This window comes from Phyllostomus discolor, chromosome 1, assembly GCF_004126475.2.
Source record: "Phyllostomus discolor isolate MPI-MPIP mPhyDis1 chromosome 1, mPhyDis1.pri.v3, whole genome shotgun sequence".
Taxonomy (NCBI): domain Eukaryota; kingdom Metazoa; phylum Chordata; class Mammalia; order Chiroptera; family Phyllostomidae; genus Phyllostomus; species Phyllostomus discolor.
Genome location: NC_040903.2, coordinates 78318063 through 78342791, shown reverse-complemented (window position 1 = coordinate 78342791; position 24729 = coordinate 78318063). Strand labels below are relative to the sequence as shown.

At 47.8% G+C, this 24729-nt stretch overlaps 1 protein-coding gene across 1 annotated transcript in view; it reads right to left on the bottom strand.

Annotated features, from left to right (window-relative positions):
• The window catches only part of ADARB2 (adenosine deaminase RNA specific B2 (inactive)), a 144143-nt gene that overhangs the window by 31367 nt on the left and 88047 nt on the right, over positions 1 to 24729 (bottom strand). The window contains exons 4-6 of the mRNA XM_028506893.2: positions 13378 to 13546; positions 9991 to 10142; positions 1756 to 1924 (exon numbers count right to left, since the gene is read on the bottom strand). Coding sequence (XP_028362694.2) covers positions 1756 to 1924; positions 9991 to 10142; positions 13378 to 13546 — 490 coding nt within the window. The remainder of the gene's footprint in view (positions 1 to 1755; positions 1925 to 9990; positions 10143 to 13377; positions 13547 to 24729) is intronic.

Sequence of the window (24729 nt, the reverse complement as noted above, 5' to 3'; positions counted from 1 at the left end):
ACAGGTGAAAATATCACAAGGTAGGGACGGACCATTTTCTGAAAGACGAGCTGGCTGAGGACAGCAGCTGTTCCCTCTGATGCTGAATTAGTGCTTTGATCATTGTCATTGGGTCCTCTTGTTGCCTTTGCTGGACCAGGGGCTAGAAACCTGGGAAGCAAATGGCCCTATTTCTCCTGCAGCCATTTGGTAATCCCCCTGAGAATTTGGATGCCCCTGAGAACAGGGGCTGAGCTTTTATCTGCCCCCGGAGAGCAAGGAAGGGAGGTCCCGAGAGGGTGAGACCCTCTGTGGGGTCCTGTGGCACTTGCCTTCCCCCTGGAGCCTGTGAGGCCCCCTGGGGGTGGTCTGGGTTGCCCTGGCCCCTGAGTCCACAGAGGGACCCTTCACCTTTGCCTGCCCCCTCTGACTGCCCTGCTCTCTGCTTTCCAGGAGAAAGGCAGCAGTGGATGGATACTTCATGTGGTAGAGGTAAAGCAGCCATGCAACCCCTCAGCAAATGTTTGAGGAGCAGTGGCATGTGCCAGGTCTGAGCAAGGTGCTATTTGAGTGACAGCAGGAGAGACAGTCCCACTTCACAGGTGTCCACATGCTAGGACCACGCTTGGGACAGTGCCTGTGGCCTGAGTGCTGTGGGCACCCTGCCACCCTCAGCCCTACCCCACGTTTCCTGTGTGTGTGGGGGTTTGAGATGCTGCCATGACATCCCTCCCTCCACCTCCCTCCCCCATCACGTGAGACCAGCCTTCTCATCTCCTGAGAGTTCTGACCTCAGAACTTTCCACGTGCAGCATCTTGGGAGCAACGTGGCTGGAACTAGGACCACAATTGATTACAATACTCTGTTTTTACTCGGTAAATCGATTACAGAAAAGTGAATCTATCCAAGTTTCTAAAAGAAGTTTTGATTCACTCGAACACTAGTTTTTCACCATCGTTTCACTGTTATCACCACTGGGGGCAGCTCTGTCAGGGTGTCTGACTCTCCCCAGGCGACCCTTCCCTCCTCTTGGGGAGCTGGGGCCTATTTTCCACACAAAGTCACAGAAGGGCTACTGGGAGGGATGGCCTGCCCGGGAGCTCGGAATGGGAGTGTGGGGGCTGGCTCTACTCCTGGAAGTTTCTGTCCACCTTGATCAAGGAGTGGCTGCTGAGGACAAGGTGCCTTTCAGGACCACCTGACATCCTCCCTGCAAGTCCCTCTCCCCCTGCTGGCTGGGCTGAGATTTCCCATAGAACCTCCACATGGGGCCTTTGAGGACATCTTCGGAAAGGAGACCATCTCATGGCATGGGGCGAGGGGGCCTCCTCAGCTGTCAGTACAGTTGTACATGCTTTCTAGAACGTTTGCCAGGTTTCAGGGAAGTTCTGAACCTGGGAGGGCATTCTCCACACTGTGGGGTACAGGGCATTCTGGAAGGGCTACCCGTGTGTGAGGCAAGATGTGACTGGGGGCCTGGGGGCAGGTAGCCCCAAGGGGTGCTGAGCACAGGTGGGCTGAGTAGATGGCACAATCTGTCTCCTCCTCATTCCTTGAGCCTGGCGATGCCCAGTCTGTCAGACAGGGAGCCACACCAGCACCCTGTATGTTTGTGTTTGTAGCGGCAGCTCAGACTTGCCAGGCATGTAGTCATTCAGGACGCCCTGGCCACGAGCACCTGAAACTCAGAGTGTGGTCCGTGAGGGAGGGACGGGCCCTCACCTGGGGACGCTCCCTGTGCTTGCTGTCACTCGGGCTGCCAGAGAGGCTGTTACCTGGCGATCTTGTCCGTGCAGGACATGGTGATGAGCTGCTCACCCAGCAGGATGCCGTCCCAGGTCTGCACTGAGCTGGGGCCCCGGACGGGCACAGTCCCCTCCCCGGACTCAATCTTCGTGCGGAGGTGCCCACGGAACTTCCTGACGACATGTTTGCTGCTGGTCACTAGGAGATAAGAGGTGGTGTGAGAAGGGGCTGGGACCCTGTCTGCCCAGAGGCAGGTGGGCTCCCAGCTTGGAGGAGGCAGGGGAGGAGTGCACCCAGAAACTTCTCAAGGGACCCCAGGGCCACTGCCAGTGGATCAGGACAGGGAAACATAAGTGAGCGCCAGGGCAGGGAGTAATTTCTTTTTTCCAAAAGTGACGTGGTGAAGAGTTGGGCTCCAGAGCACCACTGCTAGACCGGCTCGGCTGCCTCCCAGTAAAGGGCCTGACAGCAAGTGTCTGAGGCTCGGGGGCCATTTGGTCACAGCCGCTCAGCTGTGCCCCAAAGCACAGAGCAGCACCGCCCGGCCAGCATAGCCCAGGGCTGCGTTCCCCCACACTATTAAAGTTCCACGTCATTTTCACCTGTCAGGAAATATTATTCTTGTCACCCTTTCAGCCATCTAAAAATGTGAAACCATGCTTAGCTCATGGGCCATACAGAAAAGGTGGCGGTGGGTGGGATCTGGCGACAGGGAGGGCTGTGGTCTGCCCACCCCAGTCTGGATTTTAATCGTGGCTCTGTTGTTTCCTAGATGCACAACACTGGGAAAGTTGCTGAAAATCATGGTGACACAGTTATTTCATATTGAAATTGGGGTAACAATAGTGCCTTCCTCCTAGCCTGTGGGGGGAAATAGACAAGACACATGAGAGTGTCAGCACCATGTCAGTTATTAGCGAAAGGCTGTGGGAGGCAGCCTCTCTGCTGTGCTCAGGAATGACGGGACGCAGCCTGAGGGTGGGTCCCTACTCTGTGGTCCTTCTCTTTTCCCTTTCCAGAGCCCTCTGTACGCACACACACACACACACACACACTGCACCCCACCCCCACAGTTATTTGGAGAACTAGCATGAGCAAGGGGAAGATTGTATTTATTTTTCTTTCTTAAAAAAAGTTCTGTACATTAAGTCTGGGTTATACTATAATATGGAAACAGTTAACTGCTTTACATTCAAATTGCATGCGAAATAGTACAGTGATTTCACCATTTACTTACATGTGATGACATGGATGGATGCTAGATACTTTCCTTAAAAAGCTTCAGTTTTGTTTTAGAAGTTGTGGAAAGGGGATTTCTTCCTCATTTATTCTTACTGAAGGCATCAAATAATAAATAAGATGTGGGTTTTTGTGGACATCTCTTTCAGATTTTAAAGTAACTTCCAGTATTTTTTTCTCATTTTTTCTAAGAAGCAAAGTTCTTTTACTACATACCCATAGTACCCAATGGCCATCTCTTAGGAAAAAAGATTGCCATACTCCTCAGAGAAAGTAAACTTCCAAAGTTTTTAGGATGCTTTTTGATCCTGTTACCAGCTGAGTGCTTGATGAGACCCACTGAGACTGGTCTGTGAGTCATCCACACAGGAAGACCAAGGTGGGCACAGCCAAACAACACCCAGCCGTACCCTGGCAGGGCACAAATCTCTTCTTTGCTGTTTTAAATGGCACTATGAATCATGACACTGACAGTGATGGTGATGATGGTGATGGTGACAATGCTGTTGATAATAATGATGGTGATAGTGGCAATGGTGATGATGATGGTGATGGTGAAGATGATGGTGACAGTGGTAAAGCTGATGGTGATGGAGGTGGTAGTGATGGTGATGATGGTGATAGTGATCATGACAAAGATGATGATAGTGATTATGGTAAATTGAACATAAAATAGTTCATATTACTCAAAAACGCTTGAGGCAATCTTTGGTTTGACCTTTTAACACTGTCCTGGAGAGGTCTTTATCACATCAACTTCCTATGGCCGGCAGCACTGGGAGAGTGGAGGGCCAATATACATAATAGTTTCTGTAGTTTACCACATACAAGTGCCCTGACTCTTTTGTGTGGGGGATATTTTCTCAGGAAATAGGGTGCTTGTTGTACCTCTCTTCCTGGTGATTATAGTATTCATATCATTCTCTCAATGCTTCCACTATGGTGTTGTTTTCCAGACCTTGAAAGTTGCCTGTTGTAAGGCTTTCCTCAAGTCTTACTCATTGCTTCTGCACAACAAACTTTCCGTGAAGTAGACCCTCTGGGTTGGTAATGGCATGCCAACAGGGAGGCCTGGCTTGAATTAATAAGTGCTATCTAGGAGCTAACCCAAAGGTTTCAGGTAGATTAATTTTTCCTGAAAAGTCAGGTGCAGGAGAGGCTCCTGAGAAGCATTTATTTTTAGAGGTGTTAAATCTCAGGCTGCCTTCTCTAGCAGCTCCCTGATGAGTGTGATCAGTCCCCAGGGCTCTGAGTGTCAACAATCTTGTAAAGCCCATTTCCTCTGGCTCTTTCATGCCTAATTGGAGAGGCAGGAGGGAGTTGAAGATGCCACTTCAAGCAGAACAGAACGCCAAGTGAACCAGAAACTGTGGGGAATGGAACCTAAATAACCTGTAGTGGGTTTATGGTGTGCCCTACAGCGGAGGTGTGAAATGTGAAAATCCTGCCTGCTGTGGACACGTATGCACTCTCAAATGAGTATATGCTGATCTAATTCTGATTGTCCAAATGACCACCTCTTCATTATGGTATTTATTAATCTAAACCCTTACCATTAGAGACTGACATCACAATAAGGTATTACACTTTAGGTAATTGTCAGGTGGATACTTTATTTGTAGGAGACAAGCAATAGGAGATGGAGCTAAATGACAGTTGAAGTCCCCCTAGGAGCCAAGATCTAGCTAAAAAGTGACACATGGCTGTGGTAAGGCACTAGGGGAGAAAAAGAGAGCCAGAAATGAGAAAACAGGCATAAGAAAGGGAGAGAATGTTTTTAAACACCCAATAAACTTCTAATTTTTGAGTCATCTTCAAAAGACATGTCCCAGAAGGTATACCTGTGAAGCAATCTACTATTAAAATAAATCTACTATTTATTTTAATAACATCTACAGTATTTATCATGTGGTCATGTGGGTGTCCTTTGTGTCACTTGATGAAGGTAGTGATGGTGAAGATGGTGAATTATGAGGCCACTTAAATTCATTGATCCTATGGTGCACAAACACATATTGCCTGCTTTTGTAACTCAGTAGGCAAATCTGAAGACAGGGACTTCAGAGAGTGCATTTTAGGTTCCCTGACTTCCTATGGGAATTTGGGCTTATCTCTTGAACTGCCCTAATGAATAATAAATGAAATAGAACATACTAGCTATTTAGCACTTTCTCATGAGATATGACAGAACTATGCTATTCCTCATGGCATCTTATGGGAGACAGTTTGGAAGATTTCACTAAGCTGTTAAATTCCTTGGAAGTGGCAGTAAGAGCTAGGCTATTTAAGAACATGCCAAGAGAGACTTTGTCTTAAGAATATTGGTGAGTTAGAGGGAGGACAATAGTTACTCTACAATAGCTCAGCCACAGGAAGGGCCCTAGAAATTTTCGTCACTCTGGTCAGTTTGGGTTCTTATCAGAACTGCCCTGGGCAGTTCTTCCACATCCACTTAGGAAATGGAATCATCCTTGTGGGGTCTGGCTTCTGTATACAGAGCCTGTGGCTGGAGCTGCTCTGTCCCTATCAGTAAAAGCCTTGCCTGCCTGCCACATCTGCCTGGCCCTTGCAGAGACCCCAGCAGACCCTCCTTGCGCATGCAGGCCTTCCCACTGCGCCAGCAGGAGACACCCAATCGGGGCAGGAGACAGGTTAGAGGTTTCGAACCCGGTGGCTCAAAACATGGCTGGTCTTCATCCTCACAATCACAGGGAAAATTCTGAAAGCACAGATCAGACCCACTATAACAAATATGCCAGAATCTCAGGGAAAGCACAGGTATGCATTTTTAGGAACTTCCCAGGTGGTCCTGACATAAGCCAGGTATGGGGACAACCCACAGCTGTTACCAGGCCACATGTGTCCCAGACATTTCAGACTAGTAATTATTGATTTCATTTTTAAAGACTCCAGGGAGGCAGAATTTATGATCTGTCTACATGTTTTTTGAGAAAAAAAATAGGAAGTTAAGAGTTTCTTGAGCCATGAGCATCCAAGGGAGGTGGGCCAGGTCACAGTGGGGCTCTATGTGGCCTCATGGATACAGCGCTCTGATCTGGCCTCAAGAACCCCTGGAGGTTTTAGCATTGGGGGGACAACTGAGGCCAAGGTGGCCCCTGTGGAAGGCCCCTTTGCTTAGCAGCTGGTGAGAGTCAGGTGTTTATGCTTAGAGGTCAGTCAGACCTGGCTCTTAGCCAGAGGTCTGGGATGTGATATTGGCTCTAACAGTTGTTCAGACCTATTGGCAGAATTTCTCCCCTGCACTTGCTCTGCGTTCACTTACTCTTTTTTGAAATAAAGATTTTACTTATTTATTTTTAAAGAGAGGGGAAGAGAGAGAAAGAGAGGGAGAGAAACATCAATGAGTAGTTGCCTCTCACACACCCCCTACCAGGGTTGGGGGACCCGACCCACAACCCAGGCATGTGCCCTGACTGAGAATTGAACAGGTGACCCTTTGGTTTGCAGGCCAGCACTCAATCCACTGAGCTGCACCAGCCAGGGCGTATTCCCTTACTTCTCTAAAGGAAAGGGGACATTGTGGACAATTCTGTTCAGAGCATCTCAGACTCAGTCAATCACAGGCATGTCTGCACACTTGGCAGGTCAGATGCCTATTGAGTGTGTGTGCATGTCCATGTGCTTGTGCATGTGCACACGTGAGTGTGTGTAGGAAAAAGAGGAGAGTATGAGCACAGCTGTAGGTGTTGGGGCCAGCATGCTGCCATGCAGAGATGTACAACAAACAGCTCCTTGCAGACCAGACAAAGGCATGAGGATAAAATGAGCTCAAGTAATAGGGACCCCACAGGATAAAGTGCTGGTGAGAGGAGACAGGGTGACCCCTGGAGTGGCCAGCGGTTGGGAAACTCCAGTGCTGGAGCTTCTCCTGGGTTGTGAGAAGCTCGGCAGAACTGATGACAACCTCCGGCGAGGGGACGGAACACATCTGTGCTCCGCATTTGTGGACACAATGACTGTGCCATGACCTTCAGGTCCCATGCTTTGGACTCCCTGTAGGAGCATGGACCCACAGCAGATGGGCAGTGAGGCTGGGCTTCTACAGGGTTTACTTGTAGGAGGCAGACTTGTGACCTCTGGGATCGCCCAGCAGGCAGAGCTTGTCCCCAAGGCCTCTGTCCTGGAAGGAGCCCCTGCCAGTCACCTGCATCCCCTCCCCTGGCCATCCAACCCTCTTGAAAGAGTAGCAGAGAGAAACACTTGCATGAGACATATGCAGAGCCCCCCATCCTGATGTCAGTGGTTTCTCTCCAAAGTCAGAGTTGTTCCTGAGCCTTGTGCCTTTCTCAGGAGTGTGGGGAAACTGAAGTCTCTCTGGGAAGCCCTTCCAAGCAGGAATTTGGGTTTCTTGCCCTCACTGAACTGGTAAGGGAAGGTAATTCAGGGCTCTTGGCAGACAGCCTGCAGGACAAGCTGGTCAGGTGCTCCCTCCTCAGCATCCCCAGTAGGATGCACTGGGAGGAATGCCAGCCTCAGTAACTCTGGAGCAGCACCTCATTTTTGCCTGGCATATCTGCAGCCAAAATGTGAGGAAAATACTTTACTTTCTTTCCCCTAGCAGCACCTGCCACTTCTTAAAAGCACCATGAAATAAAAGACATCTGTGCCTGGAAGCGAACCCCAGGGTGCACCTGAGACATATCTGTTTTGTTTTTCTGAACCCCCGGCTGTACAAGTCAAAAGCTGGAGAGGCTGCAGTGGGTGCTCAATGAGCCAGAACTGTCCCTCTACAGAGACCGGTGGGGCTCAGGCATGACTGGGGCTCCTGTGGGGAGGAAGCTGGATGAATTAGTACTGGCCCCACACACCTGCAGGACTTCCTGAGGGCCCCTTGTCTGGGTCTTCATGAAGCCAAACCTTTTGAAAAGACAAATGAGAAGACAATTCCAGTAACTGAATGGACTGTGTGTGTGTGTGTGTGTGTGTGTGTAGGGTAGGATCATGTAGACCCAGTCTGACGAACCTCGTAAGAAAAATGAACTACTTCATATTGTTTTTTCTCTCTCTCTTTTTGAGATGTGGTAGTGAAGGAATGCCCTGCAATACTCCACCGGCTGCGGCAGGTGGGGCTCTTCCCTTGGAGGAGAGCTGTGTCCACTGCTCTGCCCCTGGCTGACCCTCGCCCCTTGCCCCTGGGAAGTGCCTTGAAAGGTCCCTGACAATTAGTGGATTCCATTCTCCTGATTCACTATTAGACTTTGTTCTTCCATTTGCTTTCCCTTGGGTGTTGTATGGACCAAATGTTTGCGTCCCCCAAATTCTCATGTTGGACCCCTAACCCCCAGGGAGATGGTATTAAGAGATGGGGTCATGGGGAAGTAATTTGGTTCAGATGATGTCATGCACATAGAGCTCCCCAATAGGATTAGTGTTCTGCTGAGAGACCCCAGGGAGCCTCCTCACCCATTCCACCATGTGAGGACACAGGGAGAAGGCCCTTTCTGTGAATGAAGGAGAGGACCCTCATCAGACACCAAGTCTGCTGGGCCAGGATCTCGGACTTGCAGCATCCAGACTGTGAGATGAATGTCTGCTGTGTATAAGGCCCCCCAGGGTGGTATTCTGCTTTGGCTGCTTGAGCTGACTGAGACATTAGTGAAAATGTCACTTGGAATCCCACTATGGAGGAGTCTGTCCAGCCCTCTCCAAAGGGGAAAGCTTGGAGGAAAGTTGGCAAAAAGAAGAATGCATTTTTCTGGACCAGAGACATTTCTGAGTGCCAGAGAAATAGATGAAATGCATGTAGGATGGAACTATAAAATAAAATAAAAACCATGTAGGACTGAGTGCCATTTCCCTGTACATTCTTCCCCCCCACCAAAGATTTTATTTATTTATTTTTAGAGGGGGAAGGGAGGGGAGAGAGAGAGAGAGAGAAAGAGAGAAACAGCAATGCGTGGTTGCTGGGGGCCATGGCCTGCAACCTAGGCATGTGCCCTGACTGGGAATCGAACCTGCGACACTTTGGTTCGCAGCCCGCGCTAAATCCACTGAGCTAAGCCAGCCAGGGCTCCCTGCACATTGTTTATCTCTGAGGGAGGCGCTCCTCACAAGCCTGGGATGCAGCAGACACCCGGCACATGCTTGTCTTTCTTCCCTGTGGTTCTGAGAACACAGCTGTGGCCTTTGGTGGGGGGAATCAGAGGGCAAAAACAGACTTTCAGTAACTGCACTGTCTGTGGTTTCCTCTGAGCACAAGACTGAGCCTTGGGTGCCTCCCCCACTCATTAGGACCAGACCCCTCATCACACACACACACTTAACGGCAGGGCCTACATCAGCAAGGCTGCCCCATGCAGTTTCTGGGAGCGTGTGTGTGCCTGTGTGTGTGGTGTGTGTGCAAAAGTATGTGTAGCATATATATATACACACATAGTATCAGTAACAAACTTTCTTAGCTGCCCACTTTCTATTTCACAGGGGTGCACTGACCATGAGACCCACACAGAGAAGACCCCACTGAGCCCTCCACTCTAGGACACACAGTGCCCCTCCCCATGGTGGTGGGGGTGAAGGGCACTGTGCGCACCTGCTGTGGAAAGCTCCCAGAGGGCAGGTCTCGAGAAGGGACTCAGTACAGAACTCTGTGGGTGACACCAGCTACCCTGGGGAGGTGTCTTCGCTGGCATCAAGCTTCATGACAACACTGAGCTTTATTCTCCCAAAGATGGAAAGAAGGCAAACAAAGCAGCTTGAAGATGCGGCCACTCCATGTAATTCTGGTCCCTGGCCTCCTTCGTTCTGTCCTCCAGCCTGGGACAGGGGTTTCCAATCTATTGAGATGGAGTGGGGGCTGGTGCAATGGCATAGATAATTTTAGATTTCTCGCCACTCTGATATTCGAAAGGGATCACTACACAGAATGGCAGATACCGTCTGTGCCCAGAGTCTCAGGGCGTCGCCACACCGTACACCACATACTACACACTCTGGGTCTGGGCAGAGAAAGTGTGGGACCCAGCAGAACATGGGGTTCCTAAAAATGTACAAATGCCATCTCTTACGGTCTGTGGTGATTTCGTAGGGCGAGTTGAGGCGCGCATCTCCGCAGGGGGACGTGCTCACGTACAGGTGGAACAGAGTGTTGTCCCTCAGCCGGTAGCCTCCGTCCTTCAGCCGCACGAATATGGAGCGCTCCGAGTCCTCACGCCGCTTGCTGGGGGCAGAAAGAGGCTTCACTGACTACTGCGGACCCACCGACCAGACACGCCCCGATTGGCGGGTGCTTTTGTCCCATTTTGTCATTGTTCCCCAGTTTTTTCCTCTTCGCCTTTGCGTGGAAACCTCTAGAATAGGTGAAACCATGCGAAATCCTGTTCTGTTACCTCCGGCAGCAATTACAGTCGGGCTGATCTTTCCTGAAGCCTGGATTCACGAGCGCTCCCCACTGCGCCGGCTCCAGGTGCTGTGCGTTCTGCACGGCTCACATTTCTGTATTAACAGGGGCAAAGGAACTCTAAAAGGAGGCAGGGCTTGGCTGCCAGCCCAGTGAGGAGCCCAGTGCTTGGACCTGCGTTTTTGCCGGGCCTAGTCATGACCAGGGGAGCGCGCCAACACACTGAGCGGCCCTCGGGTCCTGGAGGGTGCGCTGCTACCCTTGGCCTGCTCCCACAGTCGTCCAGCCCCCACCCCCTCTGAGGCGCCGAGCCGGCATGGCTGCTCTCCCCCAGGCCTCATTCTCACTGTAGGCACTCTCTCTGCTTTCTGCCGCTCTGGCTGTTTTCACATGTTCTGCCCCACTGGTGATGGATTCTGTTCTGCTGGGTTCTGAGATCACCAGGCAGCAGAACAGACATTTTCTCCCCAGGAAACCCTAGAGGCATCCCACCAGCCTTTCTGCTTCCTTGCCTCTCCCCTTCCGCTGCCAGCCCCCCTCACTCTCTCAAAGCACCCCCCAACCTTAGAGCATACACACAGCCTGGCCTGCTGGGTGGCTGTGGGAGACCCGCTGCCTTTTGCTGTCTCTTTTTCAGCCATTGCTTGTCCCCCAGAGAGGCCGAGTCGCACCCCTGGCAGCCAGTGCCATGGTGCCAGCACACAGCTAGCCCAGGGCTGGTGTTGGCCCATGCCTTCAGTGACACAAGTGCGTGAGGGGTATTTGGAAATATTCCTGATTGAGCACTTGGAGATTTGGGAGAAAGCCTTCTCCACATTTGGAGAGATTTGTAGCTCTGCCCCCCTTGTTCAACTCTGGCGTCCCCCTCAGGGTTGAGCATCGATTCCCTGGGGCAGCCTGGTGTGCCTCTGGGCCTTCCTGCCCCTGTGGGGCTGCTACACGTGCACTGGCACACATGAGCCACTCTCTGAAGCTCCCAATACCCTATGTTTGTAGGTGGGGGAATGCTGCTTCAAAGGATGTAGAAGCAGCTAGAAGAGGCAAGGAAGAAGCGTTTCTGGCAAAGACATAGCTATGAAGTCACTGTGACCAAACACCTCAGCACAGGTCTGCATCCAGATGCAGCAGGCGCTCACGACCACCTGCATTGCTGCTGCTCCGTGTTGTTATACAGAGAGATGCCAGTGCAGGTGACAGCCTGCTACATCCTGGCGGTCTCAGCAGGTTGCTTGAGAACACGGGGCATTCCGACTTGGGAGCACATTTCTCAGGGTCTGGATAGCCCTTTGCTTTTAGAACATCCTTTTGAAGACATGCTTAGAAAAGGAGCAGGCAGGAAACAGCATCTAAAGCCCATCACTGGCCGCTTCAGTCCTGGTGTCTCGAGACAAGTTCTGGGAATTGGGCACATTAGGGCTTGGGGTGCAGGAGCAGGCTGGAGCAGAGTCTGGTTGGTGTTTCAGAAGGACTCTGAGCTCCTGGCTGGGATGTGGGAAGTTGGCCTGGGCTTGCCTGGTGGAATTTGTGCCCCATGGCCTGGGACAGGACAAGGCCTGGAGAAGGGAAACTAAAGGGCAGGCTGCCTTGCAGCTGGTGTCATCTTGTAGAGGAAAGCCATGTTCTGTAAGAAGTGTCCTTGGCTGAGAAAGTGTCAGAATGGGACACAGACAGGGCAGAGGCAGGTGCTCAGCAATCCTGAGCTTTTCTGCAGGTCACAGGCACTAGGCCTGGTGAAAGTACTGAACTGTACTATGAAGTGGGTCCCCTTTGAAGCGGGCACAGCTCTGTCAAAATAGAGCTGGGGTGATGTCACAGGCCCTCCATCTGCTCTGGGAGGCAGTGGACCAGGGAGCAGGGAGTTGCTCCAGGCAATGGAGCACTGTCTCCACTCTCAGCTCCCTTGTTGCCACTCTTATTTCAAGGAGGGACAGCACCATCTCCCAGAGACAGGCTTTTCTGTGAGGTTTTCTTCCTTTTTAGAATGCAAAGCTAGTTCTGGGATTAGCAACTGAGGGCTGGTGGTGGGAAAAATATTGCCTTCATTTAACCCCACAGGAAAGGGGCAGCTTAAGCCAGAGCTGGGGGGAGTGCTCCTTTGGTACCCCTCCTCACCCCTGTAGCCAGTCCTGTACTTCCCGTCGTCTCCTTGTCTGTGGCATTTAGAGTGTGAGTAGTGAACAGGCCAGTCACGCTGACAGTTGACAGCATGTGGAGCATAGGGGTGGCCGTGGTCTCCACCTTCTTTCTGAATGGTGCCCTTGACCCTGCACACCCTCTGGCTCATGAAGAGAGAGAGCACTGCACCAGCTGCCTGTGCCTTTACGGTGGCGTGTTGTCATTGCTGGAAGAAGCTGCCTTTTAGACACCCCCTTCCTAGGCGCTGAACATTTGTGTCCCCAAACTTCATTTGCTGGCACTAGGAGGTGGGGCCTCTGGGAAGTGATGAGGTCATGACGGTGCAGGCGTGAGTCATAATGGGATTCAAGTTCTTATGAAAAAGATCCCAGAGAGCTCCCTCACCCCTTCATGTGAGGACATGGTAACAAGACCCTGTCTGTGAACCAGGAAGATGGTCCTCAGCAGACATGGAATCTGTCAGCACCTTGACCTTGGACTTCCAGGCTCCAGACTGAGCAATCAGTGGTTAAGCCCCCACATTGTGGCGATCTGTTACAGCAGCCTGAGCTAAGACACAGCAAATGTTTTAGTAGACAATGTCATCAAATGGAATGGGTGTGTGACAAGGCATGTTCATATGTGTGGACACGTGTGTGCACAGACGTGAACCTTGCAGGTGGTTTGCTGCAGTCACGTTTACTCATAGGCAAGCAGGTGTTTCCTGGAAGGAGGCCTGAGAATCATGGGGGCTGGAGTCTGCAATTTCAGCATTTGATCAGCTGGTGTGGCAACATGGCTGGTGCTTGTGTGGATGCCACCCGTCTGTGTAAAGCTTATGCAGTAGGGGCAGCCTGTCTACCATGTGCAGGGAGTCTGCCTGTATACAGCAGCTCTGAGCTCACATCGAGAGCACATGTCCCAGGGACGGGCCGCTCACCTGAGGTGCAGCTCCAGCTGTGTGTACAGAAAGTGGAGCAGTGCTCTCCGGGCCACAATCTCTGCGTGACAATCATTGACCACCAGCCCCTGGTCATTGATGTACTCGCCACTGATGCACTTGGTCCCCGAGGACAGGACGACAACCTGTGCTTGCCTGACGTCCAGGCCTGGGGGCAGAGAAGACAACAGTCAGAACACCACATGCAGCCTGCCTTGCCCCCTGGGGGTGACTCTGCTTTCCCCCCCAGCCTGCCTCATTCCACCCAGGGGACTGCTGCCTTAAGCCTTGAGGATCTCTAAGCAGCACCCTCCACATTAACTGTAAAAGACAGGGTAGCACAGGCCGTGAGCACCACACAGCTGCTGTGAGGCAGGGCTCCGAGGAGCTACAGCAGGTGCCGGGGTGGCCCTGTGCCCACCTTTTTTCAGGACGGCACTGACAGTGGGAGTTCTCATTTCCAGAACTTGACTGACTTCTCAAACCAAGATCAACAGGGGCTAACCTGAGGGTGTCTCTGTCTGACGGACATGTTTCTGTAGCAGGGTTCTTGGAAGAGAAGGTGTGGAGGAGACAATACAGTGATTTGTCACCAAACAAGTGACAGAGGGCCACTGCCACCCCCGATCTAGAGAGAGGAACCTGCTGGGCTGCTGGATTTCGGGCTGTGATTCCAAAGAGAGCAGGGCCTCCACCCCAGGCCGGCCATGTGTGTCACTCTGGGTAACCAGGGTGACTCCAGGCATCCTGCTGATGGGAACATGTTTTGCACAGGATGGGAGTGGAGGCCAAGAGAGGAACAGATTCTGTCAGAACAGGCCCTGCCTGGCCTCTCCCGCCTCATCCAATGCAGTTAGCTTTTGCCTTTGAGGCCACCTAGGGCCCCATGTGATATTCCTGTGCAAACTCGAGATTCCACAGGTCATGCACTCACTCCACCAGCCTACATAGAGCCTACTGTCCCTTAGAGCCACTGGTAACTCAGTGATGAGCTGGGCCAGGTGCCTGGGCTCCCCAAAGCCCATCTCTGAGTCACTTGGGATCCAGTCAGTCATTCTTGCTCATAGACATTTGCTTTACTGATTTACTCCTTTACCTGGTCTTTGCCTGGACTTCAGCAAACCTCTGACCCTGTGAAGCCAACATTATAATTCCTAAGAGTTGGAGGTGCAAGTGTCACACAGTCAGCCTCTGTGCCCCAAGAACACTTGTGAAAAGTGCAACCCAGGCCATGTGGAGAGGTGATCAAGGGTAACTGACCACATGAGTGACAGCAGAACACCAGGCCCAGTGTGTGATCTTCCAGATCTAGAGAGGTGTCTGGTGGGCTTGGTTCCCTCCCTGGGCCTAGTACAGACTTGGGGTCTTTGTTGAGCCTGTGGCAATACTCCCCAGGATTCTGGCCTGGGTCAGGCCAGTGTCTGGGGCTGCATATCAGGAGTGATGTCTGTGCTACAAATTTTCTGCTTCCTGACACTTGCACTTACACCCAAGGACAGAGCATGGCATGACATGTCACCAACAGCAGTGAAACTGCACTGAGATCTCTGATTCAACCCATAGGCTTTTTGTTTTTCCTAAAGAGCCACAGAACGGATGAGGGATAAGCTACCAGTGGTGATGCCTCCTATTCCATCCCCATTTTCCATTTCTGGAGGCTGATCCCTACAGCTCCTCCAGGGGCACAGACAGTGGAGGCCCTGCACCATTTCCTGCCTCCTCTCCTGGGAAGTACTTTATCTGCCCTTCCATTCTAAATGATAGCTTTGCTGGATACAGTAATCTTGGATATAGGTCCTTGCCTTTCATGACTTTGAATACTTCTTTCCAGCCCCTTCTTGCCTGTAAGATTTCTTTTGAGAAATCAGCTGATAGTTCTATGGGAAATCCTTTGTAGGTAACTCTCTCCTTTTCTCTTGCTGGTTTTAAGATTTTCTCCTTATCTTTAACCTTGGGTAATTTAATTAGTGTGTCTTGGTGCACTCCTCTTTGAGTCAAATTTCTTTGGGATTCTCTGAACTTCCTGGACTTGTATGTCTAGTTCCTTTGCCAGACTGGGGAAGTTTTCTTTCATTATTTTTTTTTAAATAAGTTTTCAGTTTCTTGCTCTTCCTCTTCTCCTTCTGGCACCCCTATAATTCAGATGTTGGAATATTTAAAGTTGTCCCAGAGGTTCCTAAGCCTCTTCTCATTTTTGTAAATGCTTGCTTCTTCTTTCTGTTCTGGTTGAATGTTAATTTTTTCCTCCTGTTCCAAATCATTGATTTGAGCTCTAGTTTCTTTCTCATCACTGTTGGTTCCCTGTATATTTTTCTTCATTTCACTTTGTATAGTCTTCACTTCTTCCTCTACTTTGCATCTGTACTCAATCATTTCTGTGAGCATCCTGATTACCAGTGTTTTGAACTCTGCATGTGATAGTTTGGCTAGTTCCTCGTTGCTTAGTTCTTTTTCTGGAATTTTGATCTGCTTTTTCATTTGGGTCATATTTTTTTGTCTCGGTGCACCTATTATGTTGTGAGGGGTGGAGCCTTATGTATTTGCCAGGGTGGGGCAACCCACTTTCCTGAATTATGGCACTGATGTGGGAGATGGCTCAGAGAGGGAACAATGCTGCTTGCTTGGCTCTGACCTGGCTTTAAGAGTCTGGCAGTTTCTCCCTCCACCACAACTCCTACAGGTTTTTATAGCTAGAGGTTCTGAGGTTTTATTTTGCCTGTGCTGGAACCCTGCGTTGCTCAGTCTGCCTCGTCCCCCAATTTTATCTGTTTATCTGCATGCAAATGTGGGACTGCCCAGTCTGCCAGCCAGCACTTGGCCTTCCTGGCCTGCCAGTTATGCCTTGCTGCATGTCTTCTCCATCCCTGGCTGCCTGTCCTCACCCCTCTTACCAGTCTGGACGAATGTTTCTTCTTTAACTCCTTGGTTGTAGGACTTCCATACAGTTCTATTTTCTTGCAGTTTTGTTTTTTTTTGTTTTGTTTTGTTTTGTTTTTAAATTGGTTGTTCCTTCTTTTGGTTGTGCGAGGAGGTGAAGCATATCTACCTGTGCCTCCATCTTGGCTGGAACCCTCAAGTTATTATTGTTATTTTTAAGGCTCATCATATACAGTAAAAGCAGGGAGTTTTGAGGCCAGAATCACAAATGGGGGAGTTTTCTGGCTCTCTGAATCCAGGTCCCCAGCAACCGGATGGGGGTGTTGGCTGTTGCCCGGGGATCCCACTATCACTCCTCTCCTGGCCTCAGCATTTTCTCTTTCCCATCCATAGGATCAACTCTGAAGGCAGGGGCTGATGAGTCTCTCAAGCAGTGCAGGCTTCATGAGTTACTCTTCACGAGTTACTCTTCACAGGGCAGTGCTCATTTTGGCTGAAATCAAGGGAATTTTGTCAACAAAAATGATATTCTCTGCAAGAATGGAAAACAAACAAAACAAAAGGAGCCTCAACAACAAATCCAAATTCTGTGTCTTTAAAATGTGATGTTGATCCGCCTATGTTTAGGGAGTCCCTAGAAGAACACAAAATTCATTCCTGTATCCTGATTTAGTGAGCATTGTGGGTATGCAAGTGTAGCTGCATTTATCTTCACCTCGCTGGTGAATCCCTCAAGGTCAGGAACCAGAATTTCCAAAAAATATTCCAAGAAGGTGTTCTCTGGAGAGTCTGTATAATTAGATGGATTGCTTGGGACAATCCAGTCTGTATTTCTGAGGTAGTAAGAAATCTGAGTTTTCAGGTGCTGCCTCCAGATGTCAGAAGAATGGTGTCAGGAAACCCTTAGCCAGTTGTGCCTTTTAACAGATGTCTGTGGCTTGCTGGGGCTGTGCAGCATGCAGCATGCAGGTGACAATTTAGCAGCTGGTTGTTCCCACTCTGCGAGGCCTGTAGTAAACAGGTGTATAGACCATTTCTCTATAGAGGTGATGTGCAAACCAAGCACATGCTGAAGTGCATCTTCTGTCTTTAATAACATTTACTTCCCTAAATGCCAAAATGCCACTGCTGGGAATGTAATAAGTTCTTTACATGTGCATATTGCTCTGTGCTGAAAGTTCTACCCTGAGAACTTAGTTTTAAAGCCTACATGCTCCCATCCCATTCCCTCTCCACACAGAGTGGCTCCTTCTATAGAGATAAAATGGGAGAGTAGAGAGAAAGAGAGGAGATAATGAGCACCACAAGTGACATAGGGGAGAGGGGTGAGGACTGGGGAAAAGAGGGTGGATTGAGTCAATGTCACCTCACTTGGTTGTGTCAGAGGGCTGGTTCACCATGTTGAAGGCAAGACCACTGGGCAGATGGATGAGAGCTACACAGTGTTGCTTTCTTTCTGTCTAGGTCCCTCCTTCCTCATTTCTGTGGTCCTGAAAGCTGCCTGGGGTGTGGGCCAGGTTGATCATTGCTGACCACTCTCTGCTGAGATCTGGCCTCATAGAGACCTCAGGAAGCTATGGACACTTACTTCCCTATGTTTTGGTCACATACCTGCAAGCTTCTTTAAGACTAGTTAAAAGTGACTACAACGACTCCCTTGTGATTTCTTCCCTGGGACTGGCTGAAATGTTTAACAGCAACTCAAAATGTAACGGCTTCCTTTTCCACAGGGCCTAGCCCTATTACAGTGGCTCCTTAGTTGTGCCCTTGAGAGGACCTGAGATTCATTTGTCCATAGCACCTCATCTCATAAGGAGCTACATTCTAACTAAAATGGTTATCAAGTGACACTGTTGGGAAATAGCCAGTAAGGCAGCCATTTTGATGGAAAGATCATTTTACAAATTCCAGCTTAATTAGAGCAGGTATTTAGAGGAGTGAAAATTAACATTTATAATGACTTCCTAAAGTTTTCCAGTATGCAGATATCCAGTGCACCTGCAGTATAACTTCTCAACAGACAACGACCTGTGAATTGGCACCTCTTCTCCCAAGGGCTGGTCTGCTCCCCCCCTTTGGATTCTGTGGAAATTAGAGCTCCTGGAAAAAGAAACTGCTTTCCCTTCACCCCTCATTAATTCTCACTCCACCGCACTCCAGGCACTACCATATTCATGACAATTTTGTGGCCCAAGAAATGCACTATTTGCTTATTCACTCTTCATTAACCCACGTCCTAGGTGCCAGCACCATACTAAGGTGTCAAAGACACAGTCCTGTCCTTCAAAGGATTTATTTTGACTTTAGGGAGATGAAACAGGGACAGAAATGTCTCCAAGTTAAGATCTTGTGTGATAAATATCACATAAGTGCTGCACACAGAGTGTCACTAGAATGAGAGGAGAGAGAGAGAGAGAGACAGAGGGAGACAGAGAGCACTTCCTACATGGGCTTCCTAGAAGCAGAGGCTGAGTCAGCGATTCCTGGGCAGTGATTTATTGAGAGTGTTTTTCTCAGGAGGAACTTGGAAGACAGTCATGGAAACAGGCTAGGATGGGGGATGAAGCCAGGCAAAGAGGTGTTACTTTTCGTGTAGTCTCCTGCTGATCTGATGGAAAACTCTGGAATGTGCAGGGCGCCCTGCTGTGAGAGAAGGTGCTGATGGCTCCTGCTCCCTGGGGAGAGGGGCCCTGTTGCTGGGACAGGCCTGTGTGGCACCCACAGCATCTGTTGCATAAACTCAGCTACAACCAGTGAAACCCAAGTAGGTGTAGAAGCAGGACTCGGTACACCGTGGTTGTTGCTTATCTCTTTTCTCATAAAATAGCTATTGAGAGTAAAACACTTATGCTGACCACATGAGGAATGGTTACAGAAAACATAAACATACCAATTTCTATAGAATAAGTAGAAAAAGTGATCAGAACTCCCTTCTACCCCTAAAACACCAAGCTGTTAGTTTTGTGGGATTTCAATTGACATTTAAGTAGCAGACAATTTCAAGGCTACCTGATGTGTTTCACAGCATATAAAGATGAGGAAAACCTTTCAATTGTTTTTATTATAAAATGCTTATATTGCTGATCTACCCATGTGAGTGGGACTAAACAAGAAAGTAACTACAGGTGGCCTCACTTATGGATATTAAAATGATAAAAAAATACAAGCTACCAAGCATCAGATGAAGAAAAGCAATGTTGTAATCACTATGAGGTAGGTTTATTCTGAAACACAAAAATGGATTATGTTTAAAAAATTAAAATGCAGTACAAATATATGATTATAACCACAGATGGTGAGAAGACAACTGACAAAAATCCAATGACTACTTTTGATAAAAACTCAATAAAAGAATAGATGAATTTTTCCAATGTGATTTTTATATATACACACCCATACCCACACATAGTATATACTGTATATAGAGAGGTATATATAAACATGCACACATAGGTAAACACACATATGTGGAGGTAACACACACAGAACAATGTAATATATATAGACAGGTATGTATATACACATGTATATAGGTACAGACATATATTGTCTGTAGGATGGATACACACACAGACCCACACAGAGCATCATGCTTAATGAGAAACACTAGAGGGCTTTCTACTGCATTCAGAAGCATGACCAGAATGCCCACTATGACTTCATTATTTAACACTTACTGAAGCTATTAGCAACACAACAAGAGAAACTAGAGGTATGATAATTGCAAAGGAGCAGGTAACATGATTACTGTTTGAACACACTATGACTATATATGTGGAAACCTCTGGAGAACCCAGTTGAAATACTGCTAGAAACAGTAAAAATCAGTAAGGAAACAGGGTACAAGTTAATGCATAAAAATCGATAACTTTCATATTGCACCCAGTAACTAGTGAGAAACCATAAAGGAGAAATGACTCCATTTATAGCAGCAGCAAAGAAGATAATAGGAACATGTTTAACAATAAATGAGCAAGAATGATAATTAAAATAAAAACCTGACTGGAAGACACCAACAAAACTCACACAAACAGAAGGCATGCCATATTCCTGGGGAGAAGACTTGACATCCTGCGTCCTCTCTAAAGTGGATGATAAGGTTAATGAGATTCCAAAAGGAATGCTTGGGCTTTGTTTCTGATAAAGACAATCCAGTTGAAAGCATAGTTTTGTTTTTTGTTTCTGAGCCATGCAAGCTTATTCTGATGGATAGTCCAGGGAATTCTGAGCAAGAGGACTGATGCCAGGGGACAGGCCTCTAATAGATATCAAGCAGGTGATAAAGGCTCAGTGACAAATTGTTGTGTACTGATGCATGAAGTCCAACAAATGGGATGAAACAGGGAGTCCAGACATTTATCCAAACTCATGCAGGAATCTAGAGTGGGGTAAGGTTAGTAACACCTCTATCTGAGGGGCAGAGACACTCTTTCATTAACAGTTTCTAATGGCTGAAGAATCCTCTGGAAAATAAGTTACATCTTTACCTTACACCATGTAAATTCCAGTGGATCAAAAATTTAGATGCAAAAATAAAGGACTGCACACAGAGGGTAATAGTTTGTTCATAATTGCCAAAACCTGGAAGCAACCAAGATGTCCTTCAGTAGGTGAACGGATAAATAAATGGTGACATATACAATCAATGAGATATTTTATTATTCAGCACAAAAAAAGAAATGAGGTACTAAGCCATGAAAAGACTTGGAGTAACCTGAAAGGCATGTTGCTAAGTGAGAGAAGTCAATCTGAAAATTTTACATACTATAGAATTCCAACTCCATGGCATTCTGAAAAGGGCGAAATGATGGAGACAGAAGAAGATCAGGGGTTGTCAAGGGTGAGGTGGGCAGTGAACAGGTGGAACTCAGAGGGTTTTAGGGCAGTGTAACTACTCTGTGTGATACTGTGATGGTGGGCACATGCCATACATTTGTCTAAAACCACAGAATGTACAACTCCAAGAGTGGCCCTAATGTAAACTATGGACTTCGGGTGATTAAAAAAGTTGTAAATATAGTAGAAGAAAACATGGGATAATCTCTTCATAAATTTGGTGGGTGAAAGAACTTTCTTTTGTAATTCAGAATCCCAAAACAGTAAAGATTGTTATATTCAAATGCATAAAAAACCAACCAAACAAAAAAAACTCTGAATGGACAAATATCTTAAAGGTAGCAAAAAGACAATTAAAAATTCATATCACAAAAAAGAATTTTGTTTAAAATATATAAAAAGCTTTTAGAAAAAATACATTTTAGCCCTGGCTGGCGTAGCTCAGTGGATTGAGCTTGGACTGGGAACCAAAGTGTCCCAGGTTCGATTCCCGGCCAGGGTACATTCCTGGGTTGCAGGCCATAACCCCCAGCAACCGCACATTGATGTCTCTCTCTCTCTCTCTCTCTCTCTCTCTCTCCCTCCCTCCCTTCCCTCTCTAAAAATAAATAAATAAAATCTTTAAAAAGAAAAAAAGAAAAAATACATTTTAGAAAAATGGGAAAAAGCTATGTAAAAAACAGTTCACGGAAAGAAAATATAAAATGATTCTTAAATATATGAGAAAACATTCAACCTCACTGATTATATATACATTATATGTTCAAGTTAAAAATACAATGAGATATAACTCTACATCTCTCAGACTGGTAACATCTGAAAGTTCATCAATGTGTAGTTGGAATAGCCATGGGGAAGCATCTACATACAATAGTCGGAGGACTCTATGGGGGTAATTACATTTGAAAGACAATTGAACAATTTCAGATGACAAGTGAATATACCCTTTGACCCAACAATTCTTTTCCGGGGCGTTTATCTTACCCATACACTTGCACATGTAAAAACGGTGTGCGTACAAAACTTTTTGCCTCAGCAACATTTATAATAGCAAATAATAAATGACCTGAGTGCCCATCAATAGGGGGCTGGTTAACATATAGACATCTGCATCCTGGGCTCCTTGGAGCTGTAGGATAGGACAGAGAACTTCTCTACAGATGTAGAAAGATTTCTAAGATATTGTAACATGGAAAAAGCCAGAGGTGTTGAAAAAGGGAAGAGAACTCATGTGTATTTCTTGCATAAGTGTAAAGACTCGGGGAGGGTACCTGTCAAGGTCTGGGGCTCTACCCTATATACCAGCTGGCAAGTCAGCCTGTTACCATCTCATGGATTCTGTAGGAAGACACGAGTTCCTGGGCCAGAGACAAGGGAAACCATTCCTCACAGCATAGCAGGCAGCACGGGGACCTTCATTTTGCTTTGATGCCTGACCACAGGCCTCCTGAAACTGAAAGCAAGATATAGCAACCAGTGTCAAAGAAACAAATATATAAAAAAATAGAAATTAGAAACAGAAAGGAATGGTCTTTAAACTCTGAGCAGACTGCCTGAGGGTGTGGTATATAATTAATTCCAAGTCCTTGTTAGCCAGCCTGTGTTCATTGGGTCTAATGACTCAAGTCATAGTGTTTCCAAGATGTCCCTTTCACGGTGCCTCAGCTCAGCGTTAGGAAGGTTTCCTCTGTAGTGAGCCCAATGATCTGAAGTTTCACTCCCTCCCTCAGGTCCCCATCCTCCCGGTGGTTTGCACCCTCTGAATATTTGCAGAGAACTTCCTGCAGTTTCACTTCTAGTCATTGGTTGTTCACATTCTATGATTCTCAGTCTTCTCCTATTATTCCATCCCTTCCTCTTCTAAGTTTCTGTTTCTATTCTCTGAATTTCCTCTAATTAGTTTGAGATAAACAGGCTTTAAAAATGCTGCTCAGGCACATCTGGTCTGTGGGGGACTGGCTGGACTAAGACTGAAGGAAAGTATTTTTACTCTGGACAGGGAAGCTTTTCTCCTACGTAGGTCCTGATTTGGGGCTGCCTCCACAACCCAAAGACACCAGTGTCCCCAGGGCTTCTGTTCTTTAGGTATTGCAAATTCGTGGATTTTAGGAGCAAAGAAAGTGATGGGTAAGAGTTTTGTGTGTTACCCTATGAGTGGCAACATGTCTGTATAGGACATTGGATGATGAGGTGGGCAGGGTCTGATCCTCTTCAGGCACAAGTTTGGAGCCAGGTAACCCTGATTCTACTCTCTTGAGACTTTGGTCAGGTGAACTTGTCCATTGTCTCATTTGGGAAATGGGGACAAAACTAGTGCTATTGAGTTTTTGAAGATTAAAATCATGTCACATGTTTAACATGTGCCTTTCTGAATGTTATAAAAATACCATAATTTTAGCAAGTCCTTCAATTCCTCTGTAATCACTTTTGTTGCCCATATCTGCAACCAGACATTTTCTATAATTCCTATTGCTAGAATGATATTAGAGATCACATGTTCTTTTATTATTTATATTGGCTATAAATCTCATGTTGGTCATAGGAGAACAAGGGGGCTTGTTAGGAATAGCTGATAAACAAAGCATGCTTGAGAGTTTCTTAAAAATAAATCTGACTGTGGCACTGAGCTATAGGTGAAACCAAAATCAGTGATGAGTCTCACTGATAGCTCCTGCCTTATGATCTCAAGGGCCTTTTATCTATGTCATTCACTCAATGGGCATGGAACACCTAACTTATTGGAGGTAGTGGGGATGCAAAACTAAAATCCTAAGGTCCCAAACTTTTGTCACTTTGGCTGGCAGCTAGGGAAGGAGGCAGACACACTGGAGAGAAGCACCTCAATGTGATGCAGGCTGGGGTACATTGGTGGACGCCTCCTGAGAGGATGGGGGGCTGGGAGAAGTCAATGTGCATCTTGAAAACACTTGGGAACAAAAAATGGCGTTGAAAGATTCTGGAATGGCCAGCTTGTCTGAGGGACATGGTCTCAGTGAATGAGCTGTGTTTGGCTAAGTGCAGGGTGTACCCCTGCCCTGGGCCCTGAGATAATCTCAGATGCCCATTTAGATAAGTGTTTGTATGTTTGTGGAGTGTGTGAAATGGAAGATTTGGTTAAGCATCTGAAGCAGTTTCTTAGACATCGAAAGTTTGCACCTGTAACTGCCCAATGTGGAGTTTACCAGATTCAGGGGTGCCTGCAGAGAAACTTTGCTGTGTGGGTGCCCTTGGGAACCGAGGGTTGTTTGCTGTTAGTGCTGACATTGGTGGATTTTGTGAGTAAGCCATGAACCAGGCCTGGGTTTCTAAAAGGTCCTCAGTGGTTAAAGCAAGCACAGAATCACATGCACATTAATTTCCTTCAGAGGAACTGCCCCCAGGGTCTGGTCCCTCTCCCTTCGTATTGCCAGCCTATTCACTGGCATCAGCACCCTGGTGAGGACTGAGAGTGGCCCCCTGCTCTGGGGTTTGATCGGGGCCAAGGTAGGGTGGAGGGCTTGGACTGGGCACCACAAAAAGTGAATGGTTCTAGTGCCACTACTTGACTTTTCTTCTAAATGACTTGGCTTATTTTGTAGATGGAGATCCCCACATAGCCTGATGAGGAGTGAAGGACAGTGGACGCAGTCGATTTTGCTG